This window comes from Streptopelia decaocto (assembly GCF_964273445.1).
Source record: "Streptopelia decaocto genome assembly, chromosome: 6".
In the NCBI taxonomy this organism is placed as follows: Eukaryota; Metazoa; Chordata; class Aves; order Columbiformes; family Columbidae; genus Streptopelia; species Streptopelia decaocto.
Genome location: NC_138660.1, coordinates 59242676 through 59258994, shown reverse-complemented (window position 1 = coordinate 59258994; position 16319 = coordinate 59242676). Strand labels below are relative to the sequence as shown.

The 16319-nt window shown below is 43.8% G+C and overlaps 1 protein-coding gene across 3 annotated transcripts; it reads left to right on the top strand.

Moving 5' to 3' along the window:
- Positions 1–200: 200 nt before the first annotated feature.
- INSIG2 (insulin induced gene 2) lies at positions 201–13315 on the top strand. 3 transcript variants are annotated; one of them, XM_082055410.1, is made up of 6 exons: positions 201–255; positions 4453–4793; positions 7587–7711; positions 9295–9461; positions 9890–9989; positions 10389–13315. In XM_082055410.1, the coding sequence occupies exons 2-6, from the start codon at positions 4550–4552 to the stop codon at positions 10428–10430; spliced, it is 678 nt and encodes a 225-aa protein (XP_081911536.1). In that variant the 5' UTR covers positions 201–255; positions 4453–4549; the 3' UTR covers positions 10431–13315. The 3 variants fall into 3 exon arrangements, with proteins under 3 accessions (XP_081911536.1, XP_081911537.1, XP_081911538.1); XM_082055411.1 differs by lacking the exon at positions 201–255 and adding an exon at positions 1026–1044; XM_082055412.1 differs by lacking the exon at positions 201–255 and having other exon boundaries at positions 4498–4633.
- The last annotated feature ends 3004 nt before the right edge of the window (positions 13316–16319 follow it).

The following is a 16319-nucleotide window of genomic DNA, read 5'->3' as shown; positions in this document are numbered from 1 at the left end:
CCACCGAAGTCCCTGTGAGTTACTCCATCTACTCTGCACAAACGCCGCTCTTCACCGTTTCAGCGCAACCCCCGGACCCCGCGGCGGGGTCAGCGGGCCGGCTCCCGGGGCAGCACCACCCCGGCGGATCCCAGCCGCCGGCCCACAGCCCCGGCCCCGCTGCACCGCCCGCCCGCCCCGTCAGCTGCTCGGCGGGCGCTGCGGAGGCTGCGCGGGGCGGGGACTGGCGCGGAGGGAGAAGATGGCGGCGGCCGAGTGAGTGCCGGGGCTGCGGTGGCGCTCGGGGGCGGGCGGGCTGACGCGGGCGGGCGCTGTGCGAGGTGCGGGGGTCGAGCCGCGCCGGGCGGGCAGCGGCGGCCCCGGCCCCGTCCTCCCCGCGGGCGGCCGAGCCGCTGGCAGCGCCGCCGGCGGAGCCGTGCCCGGGGCAGCGTGGCACCGGGCCCCGCCGCGGCCGTTCTGCTGGGGGCGCGGGGCGGCCGGCCGGGCTGTGTGTGCCGGCGGAGCCGCGGCGCTGCCTGCCGGGCGCAGCGGGCGAAGGGCGGCGGGAGCCGTTCCCCCCGGCAGCGGTTACGCTTGCCGAGGCTCCCCCGGGCAGGCGGGGCCCCGCCGGCTGCCTGCGCGCTGGGCCTGGAGCAGCCGGGCCTGCGGCCCCTCCGCGGGGCTGCCCCGGGCGGGCGTTGGTTAGCGGGCCGGCCCGAGGTGAGCGGCTGGTGCCCAGGCGGGCAGGACTCCTCCGAGCCCCAGGGTCTGGATTAGCCCGGCCAGGAGAGCTGCCTCGCCAGGTGCCCAGAGTGCTGGGGTGTCTGGCTTTTCACATTGCCTCGCACAAGACAGATTTTTTTTTGGGGGGGCGTCGTTTCACCGTTTTTGCCGTCTTTTGTGCGATGTTGCTTAAATAAATCTTCTTCTTGGCCCCTGCTACGCTGCGTTATTCCTAATGTGTCTGTACCGTGTCAGAAGTTGTGCTTTGCACACAGCAGAAGGCTCTTGAGCATGAGGAGCACTGGGTAGCGCTTGCGGGATGGATCTTCTAATTAGAAGACAGTTAAGTGACTAAGTGTTTTAAAGGTGTCTACGGTGATAACTTACTTGTTAACTTTTTGCGCAATGCCAGACGTTGCGCAGTTGCCTTGCGAATCGTATGCAGTGCTCTCGCACGGTGTGATACACAGCTTGGGTTGACACCGTGTGCCGCCGAGGAGGGGACGTGCGGCTGAGGTTTTGTGCCAGAGCCAAGGCTGTAGCTTTCGGTGTGATGTGACAGTTTTGAATATGCATTCCCAAGAGATGAAGGCTCAGAAGCAGTGTTGGTGCAACATGTGAACTGTTCCCATCTGAGTGGAAATGTTCAATAAAATACAAGGTTTAGAAGGAAAGAGGCATTGTCTTCTCCGTCTGCAGGCACGCTATCCTCCTGGTCCAGAAGAAGGAGGTGATGTCTTCTTTGGTGATCTTAATTCCCAATTTCATGAAAGGTGATGATAGTAAATCCTTTTGCCTTGCCAGAGCATTGTGAACCCAGGCTGTCTGAGGCACTGAAGAATCTTTACATAAGTGTTGGTCACCTGGCTCCGTTCCTCCATTGCTCTGTTTGTGGCATGCCAGAAGGTTTCAAAGCCAAGGAGTGGAGAAAATTTGGAAAACAGGGACAGCATGAGAACCCGGGATGGAAACTACTGCAACACACTAATTTGGGACCTTGCATTACTCTTTATAAACATTCACTGATGTGTACCCACCCATTTCCCCTGCTGTGGTTGGGCTGCTTACCTCACAGTAAAAATCTATTGCTGGTCCCTTGAATGACTTGCAGCTGCAGTGGTTGTATAAAAGCAGTGATTTCCTTGCATAAGCAAGGTCCTTTTACATTTTTATAACCCTTCACAATTAAATATATTTGTTGAATTACATATTAAATTAATGGAAGTGGGGTAAATGCAGGGTTTATATTCTCAAACTGGTTTATAAGAGAATAAAATTGGACTTCCTGTTAGTGTTTACATCAGTATTGCCATGTGGGACAGTTGATGATTCTTAATTAAGTCAGAGGTTATTGGATTTGAAGAATTACAAGAACCAGAATTTTGTCAAAGGGAGATACCAAGAGACGTTATAAAATGGGGAAATGATGGCTGCAGGGAAATTATTAATAGATTTCATAAAACACAGGGATCTGGGGTGATCTTGCTCGGTATTTTGGTTGATGACCTTGGTGCACAAAATAGGATGCAGTGATGATGTTTGCTGATGATGCAAAGCTGGGAACCATTTGCAGAGCCAGAGGAGTGAGATATACTACAGGAAAAGCGGAGTGACGTTGAGTGTCACAATAAGTAATACCTACAGGCTGAAATTACTCTTGCAAGGTTTGGGGCTGGTAGCAAAGAACAAAGGAGTACAGTAATGGGAAAGAAAAGAGACCTGAATGTAGTAATGGATCACAGGATGCAAGGAACCAGTTAACAACGGTGAGAAAAAGGAATTGTGATCCTCCGTGTGCAGCAGAAGAGCTCATTTAAAGAGAGATGCAAAAGTGTGAACTTTCTTGTGCAAGGCTGTGACAGCCAGACTTGAAATCATATGCGTCTGTACTGGTCGTGCATTAACAAAAAGGGAGGTGCCAAGAGCTATTGGGACGGTGAAGTAAGTGGAGAGTCAGGAGTTTAGCTTGTTTTCGTAGGAAAGGTAAAGCGAAGAAGGGACGTAACAGTTTAAAAGCCCCCATTAGGTAGGGTGTTCCTGCAGAGTTTGTAGTTGACACCCACAGTCTCCAAGGCCAAGTATTAAAAAGACTTTCCTGTAAATTCTGGGAATTCCTGTGATCACCTGGTGAGCAAAGCCCCCAGGGACAGGGGAGACTCTCAGCTGAACTTGTGATGTATTTATGACTCTGTGCTTTCTTTCCTGGAGGCTAAAAGTCTTCTACAAGCTCCACTGGCATGCAATCCGGAGGAGAAGAAAGAAAATCAGGAGCACCTCCTTTTTGCTTGAGGGAAGCGTGTTGCGGTGCCAGTGCCAGTGTTGATGCAGACATTTCAGTGCTCAGTGTGAGTCAGGAAGCTGCTGAGGAAGCCAGACACCGCGGTTGCCCTCTTGCCCCCACCCAAGACATGATCGTGGTTACAAATAAGGTGGAGAATCGGCTATGTAGAAGAGATCCCGTATTCTTAGGACTCTGCTGCCTCCCTGAACTGCCAGCAGGAACTTACCTGTGATCAGAACTTTATTTTTTCCTTTTGTTTTGCCTCTTGGAACTTTTCCTGAGTGACAGAGTATGCCATGGCTTGATGTTGCATCTTCTGTGCAGTTACCTGTAGTATCGTAGCCAGCCCAGGTGTATATAAGTTCCCTTTTGGCTTGTGATGAGCAGAAGTGAATGCTGTGTTCTCTGCACTGCTGCTGCATCTTCAGAGCTTCCTCGGAATCTGCTGGAGCTGGGGAGGATGGGGGACGGATGCGCTGGTTTGGATCCCCCTGCGCCTGCGTGGCCATAAGTAAGAGTTAAGAAAATCCAGCACCAGTTGGCAGCTTCAAATTTAAAAACAATGTCAGGGCTTTTTTTCTAAAGTTCCAGGTGGCTAAGCTGTCGATCAAAACCGTTGTTATACATGAGTGTGGCACTGAATCCGTGTATAACAAGACTCTTGATGGACAGTTTTTTTCAAGTAGAGTGATTGGGATGGGAACACTGCCATTCCTGTAGTGCCGACAGTTACTCGTGTAAGATGCTACCTGGTGTACGGGGCAGGGGAGCTCTGTTTTGCCTTCCGTCTCAGGTTCTTCTGTGCCTGAAACCGCTACAGTTTGTAGTAACGTGTCGGCAGTTTCCACAAAAAATGTGTCACTTTAGTAAACGTTTCTGTGTATTGAGATTACTTCTCTGTTTTGCTGAGTTGTTTGCTCCTATTTGGGGTTACAAAAATGGATGTGCCATGGGATTGCTGAAGTTCTGACTCCATCCTGAAAAATATTTCTCGGATTTCACTTTCCAGTTGAGAAATGTTTTCTGGCGTCTCTTGAAGAAGAGAGATTTGTGAACTGCGGTGGCTGACTTGAAACTAAGGGCTGTGTTTACTTGCTTCTGAATTACATAATCTCCAGTCGTTGCTTAGAGAACAAGAGAAAAACTATTTATTACTAGTGCAAAGCAAGCCTTTCCATCTGATATCGGTTTCATTTCCTCACCTCTGTGGTTTCACATTCCTAGCTGTCCCATCCCACGTGTCCTCCGCCTCTGTATCCTAGTAGATAAAGCTATTTGTAAAACCTGTTTTCTTTGTAAGTTGTTTTCAGCTGTGGTTGGTTCTGCTCTCAAATGACTAATTGCCTCCTCAGAAAATTCAGAAAGACGTAATAGCCATATTTTTTTAACCCAATCTCCAATTTATTTAAGATAAATACATTGAATGTTTCTTATAGCTGCATTTTTCACCCTTTTTCATTGTTTTCCAGGTTTTGGGTATCTCCTAATTGAGGAGAGCCAAAATACTGATTGCAAGTGAATCCTCCTCAGTCAGCCAGTTGGATGTCTCTGAGAACATAAGAAGTCATGGCAGAAAATGATGCAACGCCAACCTTACCAAAAAAGTGTGGCCCATACATTTCATCTGTAACCAGTCATGGCATGAATTTGGTAATTCGTGGTATAGTGCTGTTTTTTATTGGCGTATTTCTTGCATTAGTATTAAACTTGCTTCAGATCCAGAGAAACGTTACTCTCTTCCCCCCTGATGTGATCACAAGCATCTTCTCCTCAGCTTGGTGGGTACCACCTTGCTGTGGCACAGCATCAGGTAAGTTCAGTCGTGTATGTGTGCCTGGCGTGGTGTACGTAGGTGAAAGACTGGATAGGTAGTTATGTAATTACAAAAACTATATGGAAGGTGTAGAAGATAAAAATTTCCAGTATCACTGCCCCTTTCTGAGATACCATTATCCTTCTGATCTCCCCATGTATACACAAATTAATGTGCATGTGTCCAGAAACTTGTTCTGCTAACTTGTTATAGTGTAGTATTGTTAGCAGAATGTAACCTTTGCTTTTTTTTGCTGGGTTAGAGTACAGGTTTAACAGACTTTAGAAGGTGGTTCCACTTGGAACCTGGAGGCTGGATTACAGGAGCGTGCGCTACAGGCAGCTCTTGAAAACACCCTGCAAGTGGCAGATGGTGTAGGACGCAGTACTTGTTTTGAGCACATCTAACCACGCTGAGTAATGCTCCCTTTTGTGGTTCAGTTCAAGCTTTCACTTTAGCTCCATAAAGCTGGGAGATGTGACTGTGTCTCAGGGACTTGAGGCCAAGAACACAGTTTGCAGTTGTAGACAAGTGTGTTGCAGAATGGCGCACCTCGGTTAGATTCGTGTTTTGAGTCAGATGATGTGAATGTGCCCTATTTCTCCTGTGACCACAGAGGGAGATGAGCCTTTTGTGTGTGATTTGGGAGTTAGTTTAGGTGAGATGTCTACTGTAGGTAGTAAGAAATATCCCTTTTTCCTCTTTTTTCATCTTTGAGTATCCAGGCATATTTTGTTTTACAAGTCTGATGGGATTTGTCATTCTACTTAGCCCTGAAGGGATTGATCCATGGTTCAGTTTTGCACTTTACTGAGGGAATATTCTTTGCAGCCAGTACCAGAAGATTCTGCTTTAGCAGACCTTTACTGTAAGGTAGTATCTTCACAGAGATGAGTATTAATAAGATTGAGAAGTTCACGTTTTTGGGTATTGATGTTAGTGATTAAACTACCTTTTGAGTTGGCATCACTGTTTTGCTAATTATAATATTTAAATCTATTTTTTTCTAGTAACCTAATTGCTTTTCTTTTTGTACTTTGTCAAAATGCTACAGATGTCATAAAGGAGCTTGTTCTGAAAGGGAACTCTACAAATATTTCTCTGAATCTGTCAGTTTTGTTCTCCTGTGGACATGTATTGGCATGTTATGGTGGCAGTTACATACTTGCTTTATCTGCTAGTTGTCTTAGTCCTCTTTTGTGTTGCTGAGATCGTGAATTAGTTTATGGTTTGTATACTGCATTTTTCTTTTATGCTTTATACTTTTGTACTTTAAACTGCTTGTCTTGACAAACATGTCTGGTAAAGGTTTGGTCTCTTATCTATGGAGTAGCGGCGGCTGAAATGACAGAATCGCGTCTTGCAGCAGGTACACATAAGGTTTGCAACGTTCACTGTGAAGTTTGTGCTGCGAACTGTTTGCATCAGGCTGCACCTTACACACCGGGGTGGTCTGAGAACGCTGAGAACTGGGTATGGCTTGTGAAGTGTAGTCAGTTGCCTCCTTTGTATTTGCACTACTTGGTCTTGAGCCACCTGATTTGAAGATATTACTGCCTTAATTTGACTTTTCCCAGCAGGAGTGACCACTGTTGAGGTGTTTGAATTCTTTCTTTTCCATTATCAGTCATTTTCATTTTCTTTCCTTACCCTCTCTGCTAGCATACATACAGGGAACCTCTGTCGTAAATGCTGCTCATTCACCCATTTTCTTACCATTCATATTTACACAGCCTTCCTGGAATTGATGCAGACATTTCTCTGCAGTATGGCTTATTATTCTGAACAGAATAAAGGTGTTTTGCATATTTATAATCAGTGGTGATCGAGGCTGCTTTCAGAGAAGCCCTTTCATCCGTCACTGTTTTTAGTCATCAGTTTGGCCCAATGCCTTTGGCAAGAAATTTGCTTAGGGAGTTTTTTTTTCCTCTCCAGCTTTACTGGTGATTTATTTTCATGAATGCTGGAGATGTTTCCTCTCTGGCAGAATAAAGAGCATTTGCCATGACAAACCTCCAGCAGCATGCCAGGCTGAGGGCACCGCGGTCCGTACCATTGACTTGGGCTCTGTCCCCCTCCTGCAGCACCAGTTTAACATTGAGCACCAGTGTTATTCCTCAGCTGTGTTGATAACAGTCTTTTTAGCTGCAGTTGCAGTAGAGAACACGTGAAGAAATGCTCAGAGAGCATAGCAGTTCCCTGGGGTTGGAAGTCCTGTTTGCTTTCTGTATTCGACAGCTTTTCTAGGCTCTTGGCTTTCCTTCTTCTGTGTGAGCCTTTATAGTGGCACTGAAGAAGAGAAAAACAGTATCCAAACAAAAACTGCTTGTAACAACAACAGAAGAAGACACAAAATATTGATGTTATAAATGACATTCTGCTCTTACTGTGGTGTCTTTGTTTTGCAGTTATTTAAACATGTATGTTCGATATGTGGGGTTTTCAGAAGCCCCGGCCTGGAAGCCATTACTGCTCTTTTTGAACTGCAATGTGAGACTGCAGATCTCGATGGGATGCAGAGCCCTTTCATCCTCCGCCCCTCATTCAAATTGTCTCTGTTTTGCCACTTCTGCCAAGTCACTGCTGCAGTGGTTGAAGATGCTGCTGAAGTTTTTCAAAGCTTTTTAAAATAATGAAATAGTTTTAAATTCCTCTTCTTTTACAATGTATATTTTGTACTGTTTATCCTTTGGTAGTCACAGTAATTGTCGAAGTCTAGATAGTCTTTCTTATAGTTAAATATTACCAGTGCTTTAACTTATAGGCCTTTTTTCTTTCCTGTCTCCACAGCTGTGATTGGGTTATTATACCCATGCATGGACAGACATCTGGGAGAGCCACATAAATTTAAGAGAGAATGGTCCAGTGTGATGCGATGTGTAGCAGTCTTTGTGGGAATAAATCATGCCAGCGCTGTATCCTGTATTCTAATGAAATGGGCGATAACAAATGGGTTTCCACTAAAACAAAGCTCACATAGTCAGTCATGGTGAATTGTTGTTAAAGATATAACGTGCTGCATTTTTGCAAGGGAAATGCAGAGTATGTGTTAGCGTTAAACTGTTGTAGCAGTACTGGAGGTGCTGTCTCACGTCTTTTCATTCTGAAAAATGTTTTCATTAGAAATGTCTCAATATTGAGCTTTGTCTTACCTAGAGCCTTTATTTTCTTTGAGTAATTAAAGTAAGTGTGGGGAAATACTTACATGGTAGGTGTTACAGAAAAGTGCTTTAAGACATTCCAGGGGTTGATGTCCTTTTAACACCATAGTAAGAGGCTGAAGTGCAGTCTTGAGGTCATCAGTTAAGCACGTGTACTTTGCAAAGAATGGAGAAAACCCAGGACCTGGTAATACCCAGGACTACACAAAACATTTTTCAAGGCAAGTAAGCGTTGTTGCCCCAGTGAATAGTTATCATTCCTGTGGTCATTCAGTAAGAGCAATTAGAAGACAGTCTGCATGTTGCAGTAGATTATCCTTCTCCTAATTGCATAGCTAATCATACACATCCTTGCACAAGCGTGCTCGAAACCGGCGTCCCTTCCCTCTGAAGCAGCTGGGACATGCTGAGTGTCAGGGTGTTTTTCACGTGGACTGACACACCTTACTGGCAGAGCTGGGAGCCTTAATGGTTTTGTGTAGTCGAGTCTTGTGCCTCCTCTGTCAGGTAAAACCAGGATCTGGCTGTGAAAACTGGGTTCTTGTAAACTAGTTAGAAATAAAGTTGATCATCTCTGCAGCTCTCATCTCCTTCAGTGTCAGCTCCAACATGGTTTGCAGAAACCATGCTAATTCTGATTGTGTACTACTGAATCTCCATATTTCCAGGAAAAGAGAACAAGTTAAGTGAAAGATGGGAGAGCTGGCTGAATTCTCCCTGAGGTGGCTTGATCATCCAGTGGGAGTTGTTGTTGGATTTTGTTCGCACCAGCCATCCTGTCCCCTGTGGTTGGATGAGCAGGAGCTGCCAAGGTTCAGGGTCATTCCCCGTCCCTCACAAATCTTGTCTCCTCCTTGGCAAAGCTGCATTAGTCTGGTCCTGTGGTCCTCACCAACCTGCACTGTACCTGCTGTGTAAGCACGTGCAACTTCACCGCTTTTAAGAAGTACAAGAGGATTGTCAGCTTCTCTCTGCATGATCAGATTATTTACAGCAAGCCTTGCAGTTTTCTAACAGCTGTTACACGTTCCAGGACAACATCAATGTACTGTCTGTATTTCCTTCTTGACAGCTCTCCAGACTGCTTTCTTTCCAGCTTATTACATGACCCTAAAAATGTGAAGAAGTATCATAATTGTTTAGTTTCCTAACATATTGGCAACACTTACAAGACTTATTTCCTTGTATCTGATAGCTGTGTGAGAGCTGATACAACTAGTGCTGTATTTTTTCATGGTATTTTTTTATGTTGTGCCAAAATATGATAAACAGGATGCAGAAAACTGCTTTACACTTGTATATGATATTTCCAAGCTTATCCTTAACAATCAACACAGAAAGTGGATTTTGCCAACAATATCCAGTTGTCTCTCACATTAGCAGCTCTTTCAATTGGCCTGTGGTGGACCTTCGATAGATCACGAAGTGGCTTTGGTCTTGGAGTAGGAATTGCTTTCCTGGCCACGTTGGTGTCGCAGCTACTGGTCTACAATGGAGTTTATCAGTAAGTATTTACTGCTTTAATGTTAAATGATAGTCCCCTGAAGCTGTAACATAAAATCAGAATAACTGAAAGTATAGAATTTGACATGATTTCTAAAGTTGCCAGCACCTAATTTTACGGGAAAAATAAATTGGACTGATCATGAAAGCTTTTATGTGTTTGTAAGCGAGACTTTTAGTTGGAAGTTGCATATTTCAATAAAATTGCTACCTTACCAAGAGCATAATGTGGGTTTTTTTTAGTTGAACAGATCAGGTTATAACCAATAACAAGCTTCCTTTGTTATTTGCCACAAGTAGTTAAATTTCTATAATACATGCCTTTTTGAGTTGAAATGTCCTAATATTTAAATTTGTGGATTTGCATCATGTGATTGGAAGACTCTGTGTTGTGTAACATTGATCTCAAAAATGTGTGTTCTTTTCCAGATATACATCTCCAGATTTCCTTTATGTTCGTTCCTGGTTACCATGTATATTTTTTGCTGGTGGAATAACTATGGGCAATATTGGCAGGCAGCTGGCAATGGTGAGTTTCGTATCAGCTATTTGACTTGTGGGTGTGGAATAAGCTAGATATCATTAGTCATTGTTTTTTGAGGCCTTAGTGCTGTTATTCAGAAGCACAGCCCATGACTTTGTACAGTCTCAGTTTCATACTTCTAGTCCTTTCGGGACCTGCAGCTAAATTAGAGCTCCCATGTTTGGGGAGAAGTCAGGCCATCCCCTAAGTCTAAATTGCTCTTTCTGCTGCTCAAGGAGACATAAATTGCAACCAACAGTGTGTACACAGAACTTAAAGAGACCAAACTTATCTTGGCAAAGTGTAAGCTAGGCTATTTTATCACCCATTTTGTAGAAAAATCCCCCTCCTATCAGTCTTTTAGTTTTGTAAATATTATTAATTTTGTCAACTTGTGTTTTTCAGTATGAATGCAAAGTCATTGCAGAGAAGTCTCATGAGGACTGAGGAGAAACAATATGCACCTTTTAAACAGGAAGATATCTGACAGATGACTGTTGGAGGAGCATAAGGAACACTTGACTATGGAATTGCCAAAATGCAATTTTTTCCCTTGAGTGGTATACTTTACTGCAATCTGTGATTGCTGCTTCTATAGAAACCTTGACGTCTGATTTTGATTACTGTGAAGTTAAATAGTATGCAATACATTTGACAATATTGGTTCAATTATAGGATTCTTTTTTTCCAAATCTAAACTGAGTTTACCATAAATTCTTGTCTGTCCATAATGTTGCAGTGCCAAACCGAACTTTTGCACTACATTTCTGTAGCTGAAACTTCTGCTTCACTTTATCTTGAAAGTTTTGAGGAATTTGTTCTTTATAGCTCAGTGAAAGTTGGGTTTCAGATTTGGGAATGAAGATCTTATTTTTCTGTGATGATGACCCGTAATATCTTTATGAAATTCATGGATTACAGGTGAGCGTTGATGCAATAAGTAACTGATTTCTGTCTGTTAACACACTGTATAATTCTTCTCACATCACAGGTGAGGAAACTTAATATGGATCGTACGGGTTATTGCTGTATCATTTAGTTGTCTGTGGTACATGCCCAGTATCACAGGATTCAGAAACAGAAACCAAGGCTGGAAATTATTTGCTCTTTTTTCCCCTGGTACAACCAGTATACATGTTTGTATATGAATTTATGTGGACCATCATCAAATGTGGACAGATTCTGAAAATACTTGTGTTGAGTAATGTGATACAATTTGGGTCATTCTTGTACAATCCCTTAAGCTGATTTGTGTTAATCCCCTATTAAAAAAGAAAAAAATCGTAGGGAGATTTTATTGCAAAACTTAATTTTGCTGAACTAGATCAGCCTCTACCAAATGGTGTCATAAAACTCTCCATTACCAATGTTACCCTTGACAATTCTTGTCTGCTACCTGCTCTGTTTGCAGGGATTGGCAGGAGAAGGCAAGGCTGTATTTTAGGTACTGATGTAGCCCTTAGTGCTGTGACTATGTTCCAGGCAACCAGAAACACATTTGTTCTAATAGCAAATTTCTGAGGTGGAGAAATACTGTGACCCCTATTTTACAGGTGCCTGTGCACAGCAGGTCTGATAGGACAGAGCTGAAATAGGCTGTGTGCTCATCGGGTCCCTTCTTTGAAAGGAGGATTTTACGGTGACCCATATTTTGGGGCACACGAGGAATTTCCTCTTGGCTTTGCAGCTCCCTTTTGAGACCATGAGATAGGAGAACTTGTACAGGAAGGCAGAAAGCAGACTTTGAGAGGACGCTGCCAACCTGTGCCCTCAGTGACTTCGGCATGGGATGTCTCCACTTTGTTTTTCCCCCCTGTCTGTGTTGATGTTGTTTTAATGTATTCATTTTTCCTTTTTGTCTTGAAGTACTATTTTTTAAATCTTCCATGAAAGGTTTATAAGACATGTTACAGTCACCTAGGGAGGCTGGAGTTGGTCCAAAGAACAAATAGATGTTTAAACAGGTTTTTATTAATAAATGTGTGTATGCATTGTACATGAAGCTTGAAATAGGCAACTCTTTCAGTCTTGTATGCTTATCTCTAAGTCTGAAAAGTATGCAATGGAGTGCTTCCAAAAGTGTTGTAACAAAAGAGGTAGTCACAAAAGGAGAACGTCTTGAATGGGCAAGTTTAAAAATAATAAATAAGCAAATGGTGTATAAAGAGCTTGGTTCTGCAGTTCCACAAAGTTTCATCAGCTTATACTGGTTCCATGACAATTCAGCCCCTGAAGCACAGTGTCACTGGGCGATGGTTCAGGAGAGCACTAACAGATGCACTTTGCCTTAACCAGAGGCGTAGAACACGTTTGAGTAGATCCCTGACTGGACATTTTCTTTTAATCAATCCGTATGGCAATAAGAAGCATTTGATTGATAAAACCAAGAAGCTGTTAAGGCATGAACTAAGGGTGAGTTTCTTTAGGTAGGCTCTGGCATTTCACTGGAGAAGCTGTGCAGTATTTGGCCTCGTCCACCTTCTTTACTTAAACAAATGACTTCAGCCTGCTGGGCACTGTGGTTGGTCTCTCTTGAATTATTGTGGCGTGAATGGCATAAAAATTCAGACGTTTCTTATACTAACTGTAGGGAACAACGCGGTACCTCAGTAGCCAGTGTGCTGACTTGGGAAACCATTTACTTTCATCATGACCCGTAAGTGTCTGCAACTGGAGATGAGTAATTTTTATTATTCACGTGGTGGTAGAGCTGCTTTTACTTGCCAGCCTAAATATTTACACAAAAGAAGCTTTGTGTATGTTAAAATGTGCAGTATGTCAGAACTGGTTATTGTACATCTGTGGCACCCACTTTGCAACACTTTGCACTCAGATTCATTTAAACCTGATTAGACTGCGCTGTTCGCTACCTTTGTTTTAAATTTCATTTTGGAAATTTTGAGCGTGTTGTGCAAAGGCACCAATCATCCAAAATCTATTTGGGTGGAGTCCTTTATTATATGTGTTTTATTATTTTTATTCTTATTTGACTAAAGTTGATACAAGATTCGCGTCTTGGATGTCACTTTTTTTTCAAACTGTGTTGTAATTTTATGGCTGGTGTGTTCAAACCTTGAAAAACATTCATGATGAGAATGCTGACACGGCCTTAACTGTAGTGGTGTGAATATGCTGCTACTGTATAGTGTGTAATTATAACATTAGACTGTCTTAAAGATGTTGTTCAATAGAGAATGAATAAGGTATATTTTCGATACAACTTTATAAGCACGATAACCTCTTCACTAATTAAGCATTGTAAGGTCTATGCTGTTTAAACTGGCAAATTGCTGTTAAAAGCAAAATGTGCATTAAACACAATTACAACCTTGTTTGGTAGGCTTCTTCTTTCTTTAAGAAATTATACTGATTTTTAAAATACCCTGAGTTGCCTTCTATCAGCAATCTCCTAATAATTTTGACCATCGAGCTGGCTTATTGGTTGCACAAAACCACCATCTAGAAATACTAAGCAATAAGCAGGCAAGATCAAATCAGTGGCGATTCTATCACAATTAGCATGCTGAGCAGCCTTTGGAAATTTGCCCTTTTGAATCTGCAATGGGAATATTTGAGCTGGGGAAAAATAAGCCAGATAATTTCAGTTTCAATACAGAAAATAGAGATATAGATATAAATAGGCCCTATGAATATGGAAATAACATGAATGGCAGGGAATCCCATAATAAATGATATTTGTATTTATTAATGTTCCGGTCTGGGTATGAACTGAATGTTATTCTGGGATTCACAGACTCTCCCCTTGCCCGTCAGTGTCTGAAAAAGGGTGTAACAAATGGAGGTTTAGAAATGTGCAGTGCAAAGGCCTCCAGGCAGAGGTGCAGGAAGGCTGCGAGCAGTTGGGCAGTATTGGTGATGCAGTGCCCACAGCGGGACAGAAACACAAGTGAAAGCTGGAGAGAACAGGGGGTGAATGGAAAAGATCCGTGTTTGTGTTGGATGGGGCAACCTGTGACCCAAAACCCCAAACTCTGCTGTCAAAATGCAGAGTCCTGTGCATGCCAAGGCTTATTACAGCCAAGGACAGGAATAACCATAATTTTACCTGCTCGTAGCACTGAGTTTAGTCAAAAGCACACTGGCAAAGCTGCCTTCCTGGAGAGTTTACCTCTCCCTTTCATCTCCAGCCTCTCCACGAGAGCAGCACCATGGGGAATGGAAACTGTGTCCTTCCTGCCCACGTTCAGCCCAAGGACGTCGAATGGAAAGTTGCCCGTTTCAGGGCAAATATTCCAACCACTACCAGGCTCTCGCGGAACCCATCTTGTGCCTCCCTGTGTAATGTGGCTGCTGGAAGCAGCTTCAAGGAGTGAAAACAAAGAAATTTTTCCTCCGTAGCTTCTGTATTTCTGCCATCTGGCTGGGAGCTGCCACAGGGACCTCTGGGCATACACCAGCCTTCCCTTTTTATCTCTCCCAGCATGTAAGGAAGGGACAGAATTTTACCAGCTGCGTCACCCTGGACATTTTGCATATGCTTTTTTACATTTTGGAGCAGTGTCACCAATAATTCCTAATGGTAACGGATGAATGTAACCTGTGGAAGTGATGTTAAATATCAAATATGATGCTTATAGAAGTACCTGCGCAGCTGGGCAGAGGGAACGCGTGCCTCGCCATGGGAATAGCTAGCTAATGCTGTTAGTTTTGATGCCAGTGCTAAATGCAAAGCATGAGTAATTTTGCAGCTTAATGTTCAGTACTAAACAGTAAATGAAAGGTCAGCCCAACATGTTAACTGTCATGGAATAGTAAACACTGTTTTAATTGCTGCATGCAGCCAGCTTGGGTTTTTGGTGTGTCTGTTGTCATGTTTTGAGCAACATGATCCAGAGCTTTGTCCTGATTACCTTCCCCCGGTCAAATGATAAAGCCTCAAATTAAAGGATAAACTTAATGCCTGGGCTTTTCAGCATACTGGGAGTTTGTGCTGGGAATGCTTAGAAGCCGTGCCGGGGAAGAGGTGGGGCTCATTTCCTGATCCGATTGGTGCCGAAGTCCAAGTTCGACTATAGTTTTGCATTTTTTTTTGAGGTTTTCCTTTCTTCCTCTTTGTTTCTGAAGTGCTGAAGTTTAGCAGCTCTTGTTACACTTTCACATGTTGTTTTTGAGCCTGAAGAGCACTGCAGCAGATAGGAAACAACATAAATAAGGAAGGATATGAAGGGCAAGGGCTGCTGCTGAGTTTCCCTGGGCTGAGCCAGTTGGGAGCTCAGTGGCGCCCAATGTGCCGTGGGCATCTGCGTCAGACACGCAACGTGCAGTGTCCCCAGACTGAAGTTCACAGGATTTGCTTTCTGAGCTGGCAGTAGTTCTGCCTTGACTTTTGCACTTAAAAACTTCCCTGCAGGGAGTGTCCTGTTGTACTGTCGTTATACGGGTCTATGTGTACACGTTGCAGAGTATTCGCAATGGGATAGTGCGCAGGTAGAACCATAAGGTCTGCTTTTTGTGAATTTGTTTGGTAGAAATCCTGAAATTGAGCCTTTTAAGCAAATACGGCAAAATATTTGTTGAAAGAAAATCTGTATAAATATGTTGCTGTCTGAATTAGCAATGTAATTCTGCTATTTCTGTTCTCTTGTTAGTTCAATGTATGCCTTGTGTTATGTGAGATAAACCAACATTTCAGATATTTAATACTTCTTTGGTAATTAAACCTCAAAGCAAGATTTGCTTAATGCCATTATTCAGGGAAAAATGTGAACTAAAATAAAACTGGAGGAATAGGTTTGCAACTTAATTTGCTGAGTAGAAGTTACATAAGGAGAAGCTACAACATTTTGCGTGGTGCTGCAAGAAAGGAAAGGACAAGAAGTCTCGTTGAAGCATCGAGTGTCCTGAGTTGGAAGGGACCCACAAGGATCATCGAGTCCAGCTCCTGTTCCTGCACATGACAACCCCACAGTTCACACCATGTGTCTGAGGGTGTTGTCCAGTCTGTTCTTGAACACTGTCAGGCTTGGGGCTGTGACACCTCCCTGGGGAGCCTGTTCCAGTGTCCAGCACCCTCTGGGTGAAGAACCTTTTCCTAATGTCCAACCTAAACCCCCACTGGCACATCTTTCTGCCATTCCCTCAGGTCTGTCACTGGTCACTAAAGAGAAGAGCTCGGTGCCTGCTCCTCCTCCTCCCCTTGCGAGGAAGCTGTAACCACCATGAGGTCTCCCCTCCGTCTCCTCTTCTCCAGGCTGAACAAACGAAGTGACTTTAGCCACTCCTCTTATGGCTTCCTCTCCAAACCCTTCACCAACTTTGTAGCCCTCTTCTGATCATTCTGATTTCATCCTGGGTTTCAAAGCAAGAGGGGAAGCC

Excerpts from the sequence above, each read along its gene's own strand:
- INSIG2 (XM_082055410.1), top strand. The coding sequence starts at position 4,550 with ATGGCAGAAAATGATGCAACGCCAACCTTACCAAAAAAGTGTGGCCCA. Across the intron at positions 7,712-9,294 it reads GAATAAATCATGCCAGCGCT|AAAGTGGATTTTGCCAACAA; the intron begins GTATCCTGTATT and ends CAATCAACACAG. Across the intron at positions 9,990-10,388 it reads TTGGCAGGCAGCTGGCAATG|TATGAATGCAAAGTCATTGC; the intron begins GTGAGTTTCGTA and ends TGTGTTTTTCAG.